Raw genomic sequence first — 19578 nt, forward strand, 5'->3', positions numbered from 1 at the left:
TTTTAGGAGCTCTGTGCCAGGAACAGGGTCCAAGACCAAATATACAGTTCTTATAAATCACAGTATCACACCTTCAGAACCTTTGAAAAGAGTTTTTCAACAGCATCTGAATTTCAGAGCACGTTATTCAGAAAAAGAGAAGCATGGCTGCCGAGGTACTGACAAGCAGGGCAAGAGCATTAGGCCGTCTTCCCCAGCTTGCCTCGACCACCTAACAGTGCTCCCTGCTGGCGCCACTGCGATGACTTTATTCAGAAATGTGGTCTGGAGAAGTAAACTTCATCTATCAGACAAATAAAACCACAAATTTAGTTGAACTGGAAATCACTTGTTACTTTGGCTCTTTAACTCTCATTATGACATAAATTGTAACAGTTACAACCGTCTCCGGGAGTACATGGATATTTTACAGCTATTGTAAATGAGCGTTATTACAGTTGGAGATATGTGGCTATAAAACCACAGGAAAGGTAGTTGAAGAAAGAACACCTGGTTACGTAGAGGTTTCCAAGCCCTGCGTATCAAAAGACAGAAAATATGTGCCTCGCTATCACTTTTTAGGTAATAACAGCAGGTTACTGTCTATTTATGCACTACAACACTGCACACATTGGCTACAGATGGCTTGAAGAGTCACGATGCCCAATTTGTGTGTATCTCTATTCCCTGAATTAAACCTACCCCTGAGACTAACAGCATTTCCTTTCAGATAATTTCAGTATCTAATCTCTAGTCTTCGGGATAGAACTCATGGCATGGAACAATTGATAGGTCCTTTTTTTTTGCTTTGCAGAAGCTCAAAATTAAAGGTAAATATTATAGCTGGCTGATGAAGAAACTGAACCAGAAGAGATTTTTTTAAAAGCAAAGTGCCATACCCCAATAGAAAAATGAAAAAACCTCATGAGCAGACAATTCACAGGAGACATATCACCAATAGACATTTAAAAAGATTCAACCTCACTAGTTATTAAATAAATGCAAATTTAAACCACAGTAACATACCACTTTCCAGCTCTCATATTGAGAAAAGTTTACTAACAATGCTAACACTTACCTGATGTTGCTAAGGATGGAATAACATGGGCTCCCCCCACTACTACTTCAGGGAGGTATAAATTTGTAGAAGCTTGGGGGGCTATAAAGTAATGACTCATGTTGCATCAGGAGTCTTTGATATGTTCTTATCACTTCACTTGGTAATTTCACTTCTTGAGTTCTGTATTAAGGAAATATTTATTTACAAAAATGTTCAACAAAATATGAAATACGAAAGAATAATGGAAAATGAAAACTCTAACTTCCAGCAATAGGAGAAAGGATAAATAATTATCATGTAAGAAGATACTGTGCAACCATTAAAATCCACGTTTTAAGAATATTTAATAATACAAAGAATGCTCAAGATAAAACATTCCTAAAAAGTAGGACATAGAACTTTTAAGTACAATCCTAGTTTTATTTTTTCAATGTATAAACCGATTATGCGTAAAAGGGAGACGAATGGGATGCAGCCAAGTATTAGCAGTGATTAGGTTGGAGGGTGAGATGACAGGTTCTTTTCCTTTTATATTTCTTTACTTTCCAATTTTTCTGCAACAGAAAAACATCTGTTTTATGATGGAGAGTGGTGTTTCAGGAAACTATTTTGAAAACTAAAGTGAGCAAGGGAAGACTGGACTTTGAAATGAGAATATGGGCTTTGCAGTTGCAGGGGTGGAAAATTTTTCTCATCTTCCTTTCTGGATTCTTTGGTTAGTCTAATAAAATTCACATGAGAGAGACTGATGAGAGGAGAACAAATTTAATTTTGTACTTAGGGAGGCTCCACAAAAACACAAGAGGCTCAGAGACAGTCAAGGCAATATGAGGCATTTATACCCTCCTGAACTAAGGAATGGGGGAGAGGCCTGGGGCTTCAAAGGGGAGGAGGGTAATTCACAGGACAAGAATAAGAGCAAATGTTTGGTGATTAGATGTTTGTTCTGCCACACAGATAGGTCATCCAAATACAAAGTAATCTCAGGTAATAGCTCTTTTCCTGAGCCAGGCCCCCAATCTAAATTATTTAGGTAGTTAAGGAAGAGGGGAAAGTTTTTCTTGAGCCTGCTGGGTCTTGATTGACTTGAGCTGAAAATAATACACATGCCAAAGTGGCACGTTTTGGGTGGCATATCCTGCTCCCCTTCACAGTTATCTGGCTACTAAGATAAAAAAAAAATCTGTTTGGAGCTTATATGTGGAATAAAAAAAAAAACAACAGACTGAACTCAGACACAGAGAACAGATTGGTGGTTGTGGGTCAGGGGGTGGGGCCAGTTAGGGAAATAGGGGATGGGGGTCAAAAGTGCAAACTTCCAGTTGTGAAATAAAGACGTCCTGGGGATGTAATGGGCAGCAGGGTGACTATAGTTAATAATACTGTATCGTATATTTGAAAGTTGCTGAGAGAGTAGATCTTAAAAGTTCTCATCACAAGAAACAAAAATTGTAACTATGTGTAGTGACGGATGTTAACGAGACTTACTGTGGTGATTATTTCACAATATATACAAATATTGAATCATTGCGTTGTACACCTGAAACTAATATAATGTTATACGTCAATTATATCTCAATTTAAAAAATAAAAATAAATTTTTTTCAATTAAAAAAAACTTTCTGAACCAAGATTTTAAAATTGGACTCTTGAGACCCCCCAGAGGTTTCACAATTGGGTTTCAGAGCCCCCTTGAGATTTTATTTATAATGTACATGTATGTGTTTATGTGCATTTTTCTGGGGACACAGTGTGTAGCTTTCAGATATTTAAACGGATCCTTGACCACAAAAATGAAAAATGAACATAAAGTTTAGCTGAGTAGCGAGTGAATCAGTTTAGTTCAACTATGATTAATGTAATCAAGCCCTAATGTTTTTTTTTCTCCCTTCCTCATTAGCCAGATGTTTAATTCCGTTCTGGATCATATTGACGATTCCCGCAGATACAGATCTAGTACACCAAACCACAATCACCTTGGAATCTGACACATGGACCCATTTAAAAGTCTAACCTAAATGAGAAACATAATCATTATATTTTAAAGTAACAATTACCAATATTATTTTTACATTTCACCAGGTACCTGTATATGTAATCTTATTTAATTCTTAGCGCAACTCTGTGGTATGAACTGGTAATATCACCCGCATTTCACAGTTAAGAAAATTAAGCCCCTGGGGGCGCCTGGGTGGCTCAGTCCGTAAGCTCTGACTTCCGCTCAGGGCGTGATCCTGGTGTTCGGGAATCGACCCCCACGTCAGGCTCTTCTGCTGGGAGCCTGCTTCTTCCTCTCCCACTCCCCCTGCTTGTGTTCCCTCTCTCGCTGGCTGTCTCTCTCTCTGTCGAATGAATAAATAAAATCTTTAAAAAAAAAAAAAGAAAAGAAAACTAAGCCCCTGATAGAAGAAATGACTGATGCACAAGCAGCTAATGAAATGGCTCCTGACTCCCAGGCCATTGCTGTTGACACTTCTCAAAGTCTCTCCTTTTTCGTTTGAAGGGGAGCAGAATTTGCCACCCTAAAATATGCCTTTTTTGACATAAAGATTATTTTAGGCTCTTTTTTTTTTCTGAGAGTGTGCAGGCGCATGTGTGCGCATGCGCGGTGGGGGGGGGGGCAAAGGGGTAGGGAGACTCCCCAGCAAGCTCCACGCAGAGCTCGTGGAGCCCCCCAGGGGGCTTGATCCCACCACCTCGACATCATGACCCCAAGATCAAGAGCTGAGCCAAAACCAAGAGTGGGCCGCTTGATGGACTGAGTCACGCAGGCACCCCTGGTCTGATTTTAAGAAACAGCAGACAGAGAAGCTCTGAAAACTGAGAAAAAGTTACCCTTTTGTAAGAAGCATCTATGTTTGTAAGGGAAATCTCCATTTGTAAGGGTGTCTCTCGCTCTGTAACAGAAAGGGAGGATGGCTCTAAGTCTCTGGAAACTCTTATCAGTGTAAAAGGCGAGGACCTAAATCTGTGTAAAAACCATACCCGGTTTACTGTGCTTTGCCTAAAAACCTCCCATAACTGACCTTCCCTCCTTCCCACCCCCAACATCTTCTTTTGTCTTTAGCTCCAGGGGGATTTAAGATGGCGGCTTCGTGACTGTGAATGCACTTGATGAGAGGAACCAAAGCAGCGCTTAAAATGTGTCTCCTATCTGTTTTGTAGGCCCATAACCGAAACCTGCTCTCCATAGATTTTGATCATATAACTCGCACGGGAAAGATCTACGATGACCACCGGAAATTCACCCTTCGAATTCTTTATGACCAGACTGGAAGACCTATTCTGTGGTCTCCCGTAAGCAGATATAATGAAGTGAACATCACATATTCACCTTCAGGATTGGTGACGTTTATTCAAAGAGGGACGTGGAATGAAAAAATGGAATATGACCAGAGTGGAAAAATAATTTCAAGAACTTGGGCTGATGGGAAAATTTGGAGCTATACCTACTTAGAAAAGGTAAGTCTGTAGGGAAAATAAACTGGTTTTGAGTTTCTGAATGAGAATATTGAAAATGGCCCTAATTACCAATCTTGGTGAGGAGACCTACAGGAGAAAAGTCTCTTCTGGCTGTTCTGCTCTGTAGCAGTAACAACAACAAAATGTATCTATAAGGATAAGCTGTTTTTCTGCTAAAAACTTTCCCCAACCCCACACTCTGCCAGGTACTCTTTCAGGATAATGGCTTAGCTTTCTCCTCATTTGAGCATATTTGTTCACACTCTTGAAAAGGTATCCTTATTATTTATGAAAGCTCATACTGAGGTAAAATAGGTAGAAAATTATAAAATTGTGTGTTAATGTATCTCAGCTCTGGAGAAGAGCCTCTTAGAGGATAAGGAATTCTAATTTTGTTGGGATAATCAGTGATGTTTTAGTAGGTATACATTTGAGGACTAATTTTCACAAGTAATCAGTCTGAGCAAATGGTGGCAGTAGAGCAGCATTGGTAATAGTCCTTTGTGTGTACAGTGAATCTCCAGCAGCACCTGTAACGGGAGCTCATGGGCTCCTGTCTGGTGGAAATAGACAAGGATTTTAATCCCACCCCCAGAACCATTTGTCAAACAGCCGCAACACGGCAAAATGGTTTCTGGCCAGATCAGTAGCAGAGAACAAGAGAAAGTGATTTCCATCCGCCGTCTCAATTTCTGATGTCCTAAGATGGTGTCTCTTATTTCCTAAATCTGTCCATTCAACCAAATTCATCAGTCCTGAATTAATTTCTGGGAAAATTGAAAAAATGCTTTCCCTTGAGGATTCAAGGGTAATCAGAGCAAGTTAACCCGTAGAAGTTCTTACAGAAGTCATAGGAGCTCGTAGCTCACGTGACAAGAGTTTCGCTATTCGCACCCAATAATGTCAGGCCTTTCTGATACACTTCCCAATGTTTTTTGGGGAAAAAAGTGTGCCAGTGGTTGTAAGTCATTATAAAATACTACTTCCCAGAGGCAGTTGCTGGGGAACTTGCCAAGTTGGAAATGCCTAGGAGATAAAGCAGAACTCCACTAGGGAGCCAGGGTAAAGAAGAGAGTCCTGTGCTATATCCACCCTTTGTCTGCTGAAGAAATAGGTCAAATCTATAATCTACACTCTACACTGGGAACATCTGAATCTTACAGAGTGGGTATTTCCTCTTGAATTTTGGTAGTAAGAATGATTTGCAAAGTCCTATGGCTCATGTCCACAAAGTACTAAACTCGGTACAAAATTATTTATTTGACAGAGAGAGAGACAGCCAGCGAGAGAGGGAACACAAGCAGGGGGAGTGGGAGAGGAAGAAGCAGGCTCCCAGCGGAGCAGGGAGCCGGATGAGGAGCTCGATCCCAGGACCCTGGGATCACGCCCTGAGCTGAAGACAGACACTTAAGGACTGAGCCACCCAGGCGCCCCTGAAAACTTACATTTTAGCCCTTCATGCAGCCTCTGTGACACCAAAGAAGCAATTTTATTGTTTCTCTTTTCTGAATTAGCTGAATATTTCATCAAACGTTCCTGAGCAAAGAATCCTGTAAAGGAAACTTCACATAAGTTCTCTTTGTTACAGAAACTGAGTTGGCAATCTCTTTAAAAACAAAGAAGACTGTATGAGACTGCCGGTGTCTGCAGTGGACAGAAATAAGATGTGACTGGTGTATCACGTATCAAGAGAAGCCCTAGTGACTTCCAAAGACTAGTTTACTGACCAGTGAGACAAGCTGAATCACTTGTGCTTTTTAGTTGACTTTTGTCCCTTTCTTGAGTTCACATTTAATTTGTTCTCTAATTAAAAGGTAGCCCTTCAGTCGGTTAAGCATCTGACTCTTGATCTCAGGGTCTTGATCTCAGGGTCTTGATCTCAGGGTTGTGAATTCAACCTCCGTGTTGGGCTCCATGCTGGATGTGGAGCCTACATTTAAAAGGGGGGGGGGTAGCCCTTGACTTAAATAATTGTATTATGCAAAACTCAGAACCTGCAAAACACACAACTGTGGAATGGCTCTTTACTTTCCAAAAATCATCTATCATGAGATTGATTTTATTAATGTTATAATTACCAGTAATAATAACTAATTCAGTGAATAGATATGATGATTAAATGAAATAACTGAATATAAAGCACCCAGAACATCTAATCATAAAATAAGTTAGTTTCTCTCCATTTACACAGTGCATTATAGCATTTATTTTCCAATCGCTAACAAATGCTACTTACTGCTGCTTGAAGGGAAATTAAAACAAGAAAGAACAGAAGGAAGGAAAGGAGGAAGGGAAACGAAAGAAGGAAAAAAAGAAAATTAGATCATTTTTGAAATTGTGATTCTGGAAAATAAGAAGGGAAGGAATATCGAATTTACCAAAATCCAATTTACATGTAACTTTTGCAGTGAGGTGATGAGGTTCTGTGTCTTCCTGTGCTCTTTTCAGTCCTCTCTTTGACATAGCCTTTGCTGGCACATTCTTTCACTATGTCTGGGGCAGAGCAAAGACAAAGTGACTGGCTCTTATAGTATATTTTAAAGTAAGAATTCTCAAGCTTGAAAATGTATACCTCATTTTATGCCTCAAAATACCTCTGTAATTTGCTTGCCATCCCTATACCATGAGATATTAAAAAGCAACAGCAAATATTCACTTTAATGTGCAGAAATTTTGTAGAAATTGTGTGACTTCCTCTAGAGCAAGTGCAAGTTACCTGTATCATTTTCATGCACAATGGTCTGTAGCCATTAGGAGAAAAATAATTATTTGGGTAATAGCTGTGGTTGCTTAAATGATCTCTTCGCTATTAAAAAAATCAATTATTGTTTCTTAAATTTTCTCTGTGTGGTCATTAATTCTCTATCTTGATTTATGAGACTTCTCTGAGTTAATTATATTTTGAAGACTTGTGGGGCTAAAATTTTGTATTACAGTAAATGTAAATCTTTCGGTTTCCTAAAATCGTTCATAAGGACTTCGTTTTTAAAATGCATTTAAAGATATTTTATAATCATTTAATAAGATGCTTTAGTCTGATACATTTACACAGAATTGCCTCTTCGGGGCTGAAATTTTCAAAGGCTGCCTGAAGGGATACAATGCACGTTGCCTTGAGCTTCCAGGTGGCCCCACACTGCCATCTGGTGGTTCTTTGCATGCTTTAACTTTTCAAATTTCTACCATCGCTCATTTCTATTGTTCAAATGAATATACATGCTTGCTCTTTTTTTCTTCTTTACAATGATCTCCTTTAGGATCTCACAACCCGTTAAAAAAATACAAAGTCTCCCACTCTATTGTTTGGACTCAGAAGAAATGGCCTTTTTCCTGCCGTAGCAGCACTGTGGGCGCGATGGACTCACAAGCATTGTTTTTGAACAAACTGATAATAATGCCCACCCAAAGTGAAAAAGCAGCCAAGTGAGAGCTAAATGGTATTCTGGCAACACAACAGTTACATTCACGAGATTTCTAATCACGTCATCCACATTCTTGCCATTGGCAGAAAGCTTTGCAATAGACCAGGGAGCTTTTGAGACAGCACAGCATCAGCAGCACCTAGGACGGGGTCAGGCAATGGTTTACTGCAGCGCGAGGGATGAGAAGGGGGAGAGAACACAACGGCGATGTGCTGTAAATGTTTGGCAAGGCACGCACAGCGACGGGAAAAGGCATGGCCCAGGCAGGCTGGTACTAGATAATGTGTGGGAGCCATATGGTGATTGTCCCTGGCCCGCATCACAGGTGACAGATGTCATTTGTTCGTGGCAAACTGACAGAAGAGACTGGAAAGGAGCTGAGAAATCTGACTTTGAGCATAGAGCTAATGCAGACACATTTTTCACCAGCTCCCCCCAGGTTCTGTTGGTTCTGCCTTGGTCAAGGAAGTGGTTCTCCCTTCATGAACTCATGCCAAGTCTCCTGCCTCTGTTCATCAGGGGTTTCGGAGCTGCAGGTTGTCCCCAGGTGATGAGGTGACAGGCTTTCCGCACGCAGCTTTTATCCGCAAGGCGGAGTACTTGGTGGGCAAAAGCAGAAAGGAGGAACAAACGAGCAAATGACTGCGGACTTTGACTTCACAGTACTGACATGAGATTCAGAATCAATAATTCTCAGAAGGGAAGGGGGAATATGCGGTTCCAAGAAATATATTTAATACTAGAATACGATTTCATGTTTAGAAGAGTGAAGTGTACATTATATATGCTTCTGTAATTCATATTCATAAATATTTATGTAATTTATGTTTCGAAAATGAAAAGATACCTATTGTTTTCATAACACAAACGTCAGAAAATAAAGCTCAACTAAATCCTTTTGCTTGATAGGGTAATTCTCAAGAAGGGAGGGGTAAAGTTTCCTTAGAGAGTTGTAGCAGAGTCTCCAGGGGTGAGCATTTTTTATTTTTATTAAAAGAGGAGATTTAAATGCTTTTCAGTTAGAAATAGGATTGAGTCCTCTGTAAAACAGTGCTCCTTTTATGTTTGTATTTAAAGTTAAAATAAGGTAAACCAGTATCAGTGAAATACCTAATCACATGCCAGGCATTACACCACAACAACTAACTGTTTCTGAAATACAGATCCGTTTGGCAGAAAGGGCTTGCATATCCACTTTTTAATAGCATGTTCCCCTAACATAGTTTAGAACATGAATTGCTTGTCAAGTATACTCAAATTTTCAAAAAATGTCAACTGTAGGGGCTCCTGGCCGGTTCAGTTACGACTCTTGATCTCGGGGTTGTGAGTTCGAGCCCCACGTTGGGCGTGGAGAGTACTTAAAAATAAAATCTTTAAAAAAATGTCAACTGTAGTCAAAAAATAAATAAACCATGAATTGCAAAGGAATAATTATAATATTTTATATACAAACTTTTGAGGAAGACTTCTCCAATCCATCTCCATATGGATGTGACTGCACAAACAGTATCCATTCTGGAATACTGACTTGGTTGTTTCTCCCAGCTCTGCAAGCACCCTGTCTTTCAACTTGGCTTTCAGTGGTTCCCTGCTGCCAACATGTTTAACTTCAGTCTCCTTAAGTGGCCTCATCTCTTGCCATTCACCACCCAGCCCCAACACCCATGCTCTGGCCGCACAAAATTCCTCTCATTCCCTGAAAATCCATGTTCTCTTTCTTATCCAGACCCTCACAATGCTGTGCCCTCTGTCAGGAGTACTCTCTCCCCACCCTGCTCCCCCCACCTCCTTGCCTTCAAACCTGGCCAAGCCTTAGTCATCCTTTAGGTCTCAACATGGATGTCACTTTCTCTAGGCAGCCTTTCCTGACCTCTTAAGTCTGGCTTCACTATTCTTCCTCTGCCGCCATAAGCACCCTGTCCTTCCTCTGTCATAACACACAGCACACTATATTGTAATTGCTTGGTTGCTTGTCATTAAACTATAAGCTCTTGGAGGATGGACACCATTACTGCCCACTACTATATCCATTAGGGTCCACCTCAGTGCCTGGCACATAGCAAGTGCTCAATAAATCTGTGCTAAATGGATGCATGTGTTTCTTTAATCTCCTTTAATCTCCCCAACTTCAGTGGTACGTACTATGCTATTCTGCCTTTGTCTCGTTTCAGTCTGTGATGCTTCTCTTACATAGCCAGCGGCGCTACATCTTTGAGTACGACCAATCGGATTGTCTGCTCTCAGTCACCATGCCGAGTATGGTGCGCCACAGCCTACAAACCATGCTTTCAGTGGGCTACTACCGGAACATCTACACCCCGCCAGACAGTAGCACTTCTTTCATCCAAGACTATAGTCGAGATGGCCGACTGCTACAGACCCTGCATCTGGGAACAGGGCGCAGAGTTTTATACAAATACACCAAGCAGGCACGGCTGTCTGAGATTCTCTATGACACCACTCAGGTCACATTAACATATGAAGAGTCTTCTGGAGTCATTAAGACAATACACCTGATGCACGACGGCTTCATTTGCACAATCAGATATAGGCAAACAGGTTTGTTGTGAAAGGGTGGTGATGGGTACAACCATATCCGTCAGTATTTTCTTATGCTGTTTTTGCTGGCCACAGTGTGAAATAGAAGCACTGACCTGTAGACATCCAATCCCATAAAGGTTCACTTTAGTTATTAAATTGTCTTCCATTGAAAATTAAAAACCTATTACAGCCTGCGTGAAAGCTGATTCCTTCAAAACCTACTGTTGTGCATTTCTCTGTCTCTGTCTCAGCTCTCAGGAAAGTTGAGATCTAAGAACCTGGTCCAGCTGTGTGCTCCTTCCTAACTCACTACCGGATCTCCCCAGAGATGCAGCTGCAAGAGTTGAGCCTCTGTGAAACGAGCTCAAGCCCTGTGTCTCCTCTATAAGCCTCAGTGGAGGCAAAATACGTTCAAAAGTCAGGGCTTTTGAATATATTTCATCCTTTGGGCTTATAAAATGCCCGAAGTCAGTTACCTTAATGCTGGATTTTGTCAACATCTGACCTGCTGACTTTGTAGCACAGGTTAAACAAATTGAAAGTAATTTTGTGAGTGATAATAACAAGAAAGCATGTTTATAATAACAGTTTCATCACCCCAAGCCACTGGATGGGTTGTTACTTATATAGTTCCTAGAATTAAATTATTCTGTAATTATAGCAAACAGTATTTTTTTCATATTGACTGACCACAACTATGAGAGTATGTATCTATGAGATGATAGGCCCGGGCGTGAGGTATCAGAGGTCCATCTCTGATATCTTATTTTGAATGTAAAAGCGCCACTGCTAAAGACCCTGACGCTGGATCTTTCTGATTGCTCCACATTACGCACCTACCTCTGTTCTCATTGTTTTTATTTTGATTCCTCAGGACCTCTTATTGGACGCCAGATCTTCAGATTCAGCGAAGAAGGGCTGGTGAACGCTCGGTTTGACTACAGCTACAACAACTTCCGAGTCACCAGCATGCAAGCTGTGATCAATGAAACCCCTTTGCCCATAGATCTGTACCGATATGTTGATGTTTCCGGTAGAACAGAGCAGTTTGGAAAATTCAGTGTCATTAATTACGATTTAAACCAAGTCATAACTACCACAGTGATGAAGCACACCAAGATCTTCAGTGCCAACGGACAAGTTATCGAAGTCCAGTATGAAATCCTAAAGGCCATTGCCTACTGGATGACTATTCAATATGATAATATGGGGCGCACGGTAATATGTGATATAAGAGTGGGAGTAGATGCCAACATAACGAGATACTTCTATGAATACGATGCTGATGGGCAACTTCAAACTGTTTCTGTAAATGACAAAACCCAGTGGCGCTATAGTTACGATCTGAACGGAAACATCAACCTCTTAAGCCATGGGAATAGTGCTCGTCTTACTCCTCTCCGATATGACCTCCGAGACCGCATCACCAGACTAGGAGAAATTCAGTATAAAATGGATGAAGATGGCTTTCTGAGGCAGAGGGGAAATGACATATTTGAATATAATTCTAATGGTCTGCTGCAGAAAGCCTACAATAAGGCTTCTGGCTGGACTGTGCAGTATTACTATGATGGGCTTGGGCGACGTGTCGCCAGTAAGTCCAGCCTAGGGCAGCACCTTCAGTTCTTTTATGCGGACCTTGCCAACCCCATAAGAGTTACTCATTTGTACAACCACACGAGCTCAGAGATTACATCCCTGTATTATGATCTCCAAGGTCACCTTATTGCCATGGAGCTAAGCAGTGGTGAAGAATATTATGTAGCTTGTGATAATACAGGCACCCCACTGGCTGTGTTCAGCAGTCGAGGTCAGGTGATAAAAGAGATATTATACACACCTTATGGAGATATCTATCATGACACTTACCCTGACTTTCAGGTCATCATTGGTTTTCATGGAGGACTCTATGATTTGCTTACTAAATTAGTGCATCTGGGGCAAAGGGATTATGATGTTGTTGCTGGTAGGTGGACAACGCCTAATCATCACATATGGAAACAGTTGAACTTCCTTCCTAAACCGTTCAACCTCTACTCCTTTGAAAATAACTACCCAGTTGGCAAAATTCAAGATGTTGCAAAGTATACCACAGGTATAAAACTTTACACTACACTTGAAATAACTCCATGGTGTTTATCACATAATCTCAGTGCCTCTGTAAATATGTTTCCTCTTCCTGCCAGTTAGCCCACAAGTTATTGTGCAGTCACTCTCTTCCTTAGTCTTCTAGAGTGAGCAGAACTGTGCAAGTGGCGTGAAACATGATGCTTTTGCATCCCAGGACACCTTTCCTTTCCTTCTAAGCTTTCTGTTCGTAGATTTCACTCTTAAAAGCTTATACGAGGGGCGCCTCGGTGGCTCAGTAGGTGAAGTGTCTGCCTCAGGTCATGATCTCGGGGTCCTGGGAACGAGCCCTGTGCGGGGCTCCCTGGTCAGCAGGAAGTCTGCTTCCTCCTCTCCCTCTCTCCCTCCCCCTGCTTGTGCTCTCTCTCTCTCTCAAATAAATAAATAAAATCCTTTTTTTTAAAAAGCTTATATGAATAATTTCATAAAGGAAAAATTCAGGATTATGTTCCATCAAATAAGTCTAATATTAGGGTCTGTGTGGCCTCGGTACCATTACCACATTAAGAGTTTCAGTGCTGTAAACTGAACCTATTTCTGTGATTATCCATGAATCAAAAGGTTTCCCTGTAGAGAAAGGGTCATATGTTTTAGAGCAGGTGAAAGAACGGGGAGTTTTATCCCTAACTTCCCATTGGCTGAACATTTTGAAGGCAAGAGAGGTATCGTTCAAGCTTTCCACAAAGGCTGTAAAGTATGGGCTTCATCATTTTTTTTCTTTTATATTTTGTGCCTCACAGACATTGGAAGTTGGTTGGAGCTATTTGGTTTCCAGTTACACAATGTTCTACCTGGATTTCCCAAACCAGAATTAGAAAATTTGGAATTAACTTATGAGCTTCTGCAGCTTCAGACAAAAACTCAAGAGTGGGATCCTGGAAAGGTTTGTAAAAATTTTACCATCTCTATTTATCCATAAAAACAGAAGAGCATCCAACGCCATGAAATGGCATTAACATGTATTTGCTTACTTATTTTTCAGTTGTCTTGATTTTTCACTGAAATGTCCACAATTAATGAGGAGGTAGAAAAAAGCTTCCATGAGGAAAGGATCAGGGAATTGGAGCTTTTAGAAAAGACAAGACTAACATGGAATTTGATGACCTGCTGCGGTAGAGAAACAGGAGGAACTAAACTTTTAAAATTCTGGAACGGGCTGCCAAGGGCAATTATGGATTCTGTATAGAGAAAACTGTTCACTGACAGACATAAAAACTTCAGATTTCCAACAGTGAAATAATTTAAGGCGTAGTGAATTAAAAGCATAGGAAGAACAGAATTAAATTATTCTGACAAAAAGTATGAAAGAGCAATGAAGTGAAAATAATAAATACTATAGGGATAAAGTCTCTGGGAAAATAGGAATACCAAACTATTCACAGTTCAGCAGATAATTTCATCAGGGGTAGGAGGTTCAAATGAAAACAAGTAACTTTTTCTTTCAATTGAAAGAAATGAGGAGTGTCTCTTTGCAAAAAAAAATTACTTCAGGAAAATAAAACTGAAATTTGGATGGGAGGGCTTAAAATGTAAGTGTAAAAATTTAGGGGCGCCTGGGTGGCTCAGTTGGTTAAGCGTCTCCCTTCAGCTCAGGTCATGATCCCAGGGTCCTGGATTGAGCCCTGCATTGAGCCCCTGCTCAGCAGAGAGTCTGCTTCTCCCTCTCCCTCTGCCCCTTGCCCTCCCACCCCTCCACCCCCACTCATGCGCGCTCTCTCGCTCTCAAATAAAATCTCTTAAAGAAATTATAAGGGAAAGGCAAATCTAAATAAGTACTATAGGCTTATTGTGTTTTGTAAAACATAATATGTAAAAGTAATTTTGTAATTAAAGAGTAATTAACAGTCCTTTTTATAATTAAAAGTCCTTTTAAAAAGTTAAATCAAAATGTTGAAATTGCTGAAGCTTTGTTGTAGATACTTGGAGGTTCATTATTTTCTCTTTATTCCCTAGTATGTTTGAAAATGCCCATAATAAAAAGGGTTTTTTTTTAAGCCCCCATAACAAATCAGTGAAGTTCTTGCTGATTAGCTGTAGTTATGTGAAGGCCATGATCTGTTTAAAAGCAAGAATAATGCCTTAAGCCATCTCTACTCCTCCCTGTGGCTAATGTATCACACCACATACAGTAACCAACAGCTAGTCAGTTTCAGTTACATTAGTGAAGTTGGAATGTCTTTGGGGGGAGCTGGACCCACTTAACTTGAAGAGACTTCTAACTCTGAGATTCTGTGATACCAAGTTTGAACATACTTCCTTATGTTTAACTCACCAAGACCTCAAGAAGTATATGCCAGGTGACCAAGTAACCTGTTAGTCTTATCTTTGCCAAGTCTCTGATGAAGAGATTCCAAATCTGGCTTGTTGTGAAATCACTCACCAGCACAGTAAAGCAAGAAGGTGCTTTTCACAATCACCAAGCATTTGCACTGTGCCTTTCTTCTTTCCTAGACTATTCTAGGTATTCAGTGTGAGCTCCAGAAACAGCTCAGGAATTTCATTTCCTTGGACCAACTTCCTATGACTCCCCGATACAGTGATGGACGGTGTCTTGAAGGAGGAAAGCAACCAAGGTTTGCTGCCGTTCCTTCTGTTTTTGGAAAAGGTATAAAATTTGCCATCAAGGATGGCATAGTAACAGCCGATATTATAGGAGTAGCGAATGAAGATAGCAGGCGGCTTGCTGCCATTCTCAATAATGCTCATTACCTGGAAAATCTACATTTTACCATAGAGGGGAGGGACACTCACTACTTCATTAAGCTTGGGTCTCTGGAGGAAGATCTGGTGCTCATCGGTAACACTGGGGGGAGGCGGATTCTAGAGAATGGTGTCAATGTCACTGTGTCCCAGATGACTTCTGTGTTGAATGGGAGGACTAGACGGTTTGCAGATATCCAGCTCCAGCATGGGGCTCTGTGCTTCAACATCCGGTATGGGACAACTGTCGAAGAGGAAAAGAACCATGTGTTGGAGATTGCCAGACAACGCGCTGTGGCCCAGGCCTGGACTAAGGAACAAAGAAGGCTGCAAGAAGGGGAGGAGGGTATTCGAGCATGGACAGAGGGGGAAAAGCAGCAGCTTTTGAGCACTGGGAGGGTACAAGGTTATGATGGGTATTTTGTTTTGTCTGTTGAGCAGTATTTAGAACTTTCTGACAGTGCCAACAATATTCACTTTATGAGACAGAGCGAAATAGGCAGGAGGTAACAAAAAAAATTTCTGCCTTTGCGTCACCAAAGACTGCCTGTTTTTAAAACACAAAATGGTTTATTGTATCGGTTTTCTAGATCAGAACTCTGTATATGTAAATATGGAGGAAAAACATATCCAACTGCCTTTCAATGTGACGGAAGATGGTATTTTAATATTGTTTGTTTAAACTCTTTAAGAAATGACAGAGATTTTTAGTTCTTGTGTGGCAGTATTCAAAATAACACAAGTAAAACAGCTAAAAAAAAGTTTTCAGAAAGCACCACTTTAAATTTATCGAGCCGTGCGTATGTTCAAATATAAAGGACCCAAGGTTCTCTATCTCTATTGTGACACGAAATTTCACGTTTAACTGTTGGCAGAACTTGTGGGCTATTTGAAAATGTGGTGCAATAGTATTCTGAACCTTGCATTTCGAAAGACTGCCAGCCCTTTCACATTTTCCAGATCCGTTATAGGAAACTTACAAAGAAGTGTAAAATGCCCTCGGCCACCATCTCCCAGAGTCAGGACCCATTCGCCCTTCCTCCCTGATTATTCCTCCTTGCTTGTTAAAGTAAATGCCATGTTGTTGTGCTGTGTTTTGGCGTGTGGTGGCTGGGTTCTGCCTACCACGTTTCCCCGTGGGTATGGTAACCAGACTGAACTGCCGCTATTTGCTTGTGTGTACATGATACCAAGGCAGCTGGCCAGTGTAACTTCTCCCACATAACCTGTTTTGACTACTTTTTTTTTAAACCAAATTGTAAGCATAGCTTTTATTAACCTGGGTAGGAATTTCTCATATATAGGGCGTGTTTTTGGTCATAGTTTCACATTAGTGATTCTGTATTGATACACTAATCCAATGGTTTTGTGCACACAAAAGGTAATTTACTACAAATGATTCTGGTACATAAAAATAAAAGAGGCTTTAGCAGGTATATATGCCTGGGATACCGATAAATACGTTGACTACTACTGCAGAAATTCACAAGAGCCAAAACCTTTATAAAAACAGACCTAGTACTACGACGAAAGGAAAGTACCAAGGGAAGACCAAACCAAACATCACAGTAGTTGCTGCCACATTGATTCATCCCACTTAGATTTATCTTTCCGATGTACAATTCTGTATTGAACATCTCCCAGCCACAGTCAGGAAATTTAATTAAGCGAACCCTTTCCGATCTAAAACATTTCAACTCATCATAGAGAGGCAGACTGTTTTTTACTAAAATAATTTATACGGTTAGTTATTTTAGTTCTCTGTCTTTACCCATGCATTTTGATTTAATCATCTGTCCTGCCTAGGAAAAGAACTATTTTCCAGGAAGGGTTATTTTGTTCCGTGATCAGTTAAACTTTGGAAAAAGATCAAGATTAGTGGTAATATCAGCTGCAGTTTCTCAATCTTTATGAATCCTGTAGTAAAAAGAAGCCCCTTGGGGAGCTGCAAGATTTGTGCCCAGTGACAAAGAGACAGTTGGTAAAAACGCTATGTAATTGTAAGTTACCACAAATGAAAATACGCGACAGCACGATGTGGCCTGCTGAAAATTCCCCTGAGCCAGCTTCAGCACCTTTCATCCCTGGGTCTGCACATTCGCTATGTCGGAAGGAGAATTTATGATGGAAAGTTACAGTTTGGATTCTTTCCAGCCAGTACCTAAATGAAGTGTGGGGTCATTGCCTTGCTTTGTGAGGACAGTCTTCTTTGAAAATATGCAAAGTCAGAATTCAGGCTCCCGTTAAGGTTTTTTAAAGCGTCTGACTCCTTACTCCACCAAGTAGAAGGAGGGAAAGGCAAGGACCTGCAGACAGCAGGGAAGGGTGGATTCAAACATTTCATTTTCAAAAACTTCACATTGGGATTACACATTCTGACACATGTATTCCGAGAGAAACAGAGAGAGAGAGAATTCATGATGAACTCCTCTCTCTTTTTAATTGGAAGCACACCAGCTCAAGAGATTATTGATACAGACTACAATCATATTACTGTGTTTTTTTCCCCCTGGATCAGGCCTGTGTTAGTGGTACAATATTTATTCAGGACCGTATTCTAAAATTATGACAAACTTGTTGAAAGTTTGAATACCTCCACACCAGCCTAAAAATGGACCTTAAGTTCCTAGAACCTCTGATGTTCTTTTAAATCAATGGAAAAATTATTTGTGAACTGTATATAGAGAGTGCATTCATAAATGTGATGTTGTATTTTATCACTAATCCAAGATGTCAATATTAGAGTCTATTTTGCTTATATTTTAAGCGATTATTATACTTTTTTGCAATTCACTGTTGATGTATCATTTTCAAACTGCTTTAAATATCCATTAGAAAAAAATATTTGAAGCTTTTACTTAATAGTAATTACCTTGAACTGTGCATTTCTAGTTTGTAATACATATTTATTTAGTTTGTGCCTTTAGTTTCTTAAAGTTATATTTGTATTATATTCAGGAAATGCACTTTTTATCACTTCCAGCTGTGGTTTTAATACTGCCTTCAACTATTATTATTCTCTTTACCACTTCCAAAGTTTTTGGGAGGAAAGAGAAAAAACCCAAAAGGTTAGCACCAATGAACAGTAAATCTAAGAGAAACATTTTGGCATTTCTTAATAACGTGGAGATATTGGGTATACCGTTCAGCTGAATACAAAGAATGCTTTCATCTATTTGTAATTCTGAAGTTTAACTTGACGAGAGGACAATTTGTTTGCATTTTCTGATGAAAGTAAATGCATCTTAAAGAGAAATATATGAAGTTCTCATACCCAGAGCACAGGCAGCTGACACTGCACAGCCACGCACCATTCAAGAAAGTTCGAATGAGAGCACACTAGTTGGGGCTCTCATGAAGAACGTTCTAGGCTGGAGGCAGGGAATACTCTGTGGTGGTTTCTTTTTCCTAGTTAGGCCCATTTTATTTGTGCTGTTTTGTTTCGTTTTGTTTTGTTTTTACTCTTGCACTATGGTCTAGAGAGCCAAATGAACTGCAAGGTTCGCAGTTTAACAAACATTTAAATACATGTATTTTTAGTTGTCATTCTAATCATTATTGATTAGAAGCATGACTCCTGAAGGAAAGGGAAATAAAGCCCACTTCATCCTAATTTCTAGCAAAGCACTCACCATATAAATAGGCATATGTTTTATTTTTAACCCAGCAAAATACTGTATGAAATAAGTGTGTCCTTCACTGTCAATTTATCTAGAAGACCTATAATATATAGACTATATATATATAATATAATATATATACAACATAGCCAAATGTATAAAAACTTGACAATGTATAATTTGGAATTCACACGCTAACTACATAGAGAGGTATAAAATTGAATGATAGTTTTTCTAAGATTTTTCTTTTTCATAACTGTTGACACAGTTTCAAGCATTCTATCATGTTGTTCCTACTCTTTTTTTCTTTTCTTTCCTTTTTTTAAAATCTATTTTTAACCAGACTAGGCCCCACTGTAATATCACCTGAGAGAGGGAGAAGTTTTTGCATTTATAAAGATACATTCTTGTAAGGGTAATTGTAATGGAAGCAAAAGTACAGTAATCAAGTATTGAAAGACACTTTGGGAGAGACTGGAGTGTATTCTAGCTTGTGGAAAGACAGAAGGCTACAGATTGGATGCAACATTCTTGTTTTCTTGGAGGAACTCACATACACATAGCTGACCTGACTAGTACTTCAGATCTCAGACTGCTCTTCCACAGCCTTCTGTAAGGTTCTTTATTCTGCAAAAGAAAAAAACAAAACAAAACAAAAAAAAAAAAA

General features: G+C 39.9%; 1 protein-coding gene across 6 annotated transcripts in view; it reads left to right on the forward strand.

Annotated features, from left to right (window-relative positions):
* TENM1 (teneurin transmembrane protein 1) overlaps positions 1-16385 on the forward strand; it is a 535869-nt gene extending 519484 nt beyond the window's left edge. For all 6 annotated transcript variants that reach the window (XM_040628223.1, XM_040628229.1, XM_040628232.1 and 3 more), the window contains 5 exons: positions 4205-4501; positions 10095-10482; positions 11339-12559; positions 13332-13474; positions 15043-16385. In XM_040628223.1, coding sequence (XP_040484157.1) covers positions 4205-4501; positions 10095-10482; positions 11339-12559; positions 13332-13474; positions 15043-15801 — 2808 coding nt within the window. In that variant the 3' untranslated portion in view covers positions 15802-16385. The remainder of the gene's footprint in view (positions 1-4204; positions 4502-10094; positions 10483-11338; positions 12560-13331; positions 13475-15042) is intronic.
* Positions 16386-19578: the final 3193 nt, after the last annotated feature.

The sequence above is a fragment of the Ursus maritimus genome (genome assembly GCF_017311325.1).
Source record: "Ursus maritimus isolate PB19 chromosome X unlocalized genomic scaffold, ASM1731132v1 scaffold_X1, whole genome shotgun sequence".
Lineage (NCBI taxonomy): Eukaryota > Metazoa > Chordata > Mammalia > Carnivora > Ursidae > Ursus > Ursus maritimus.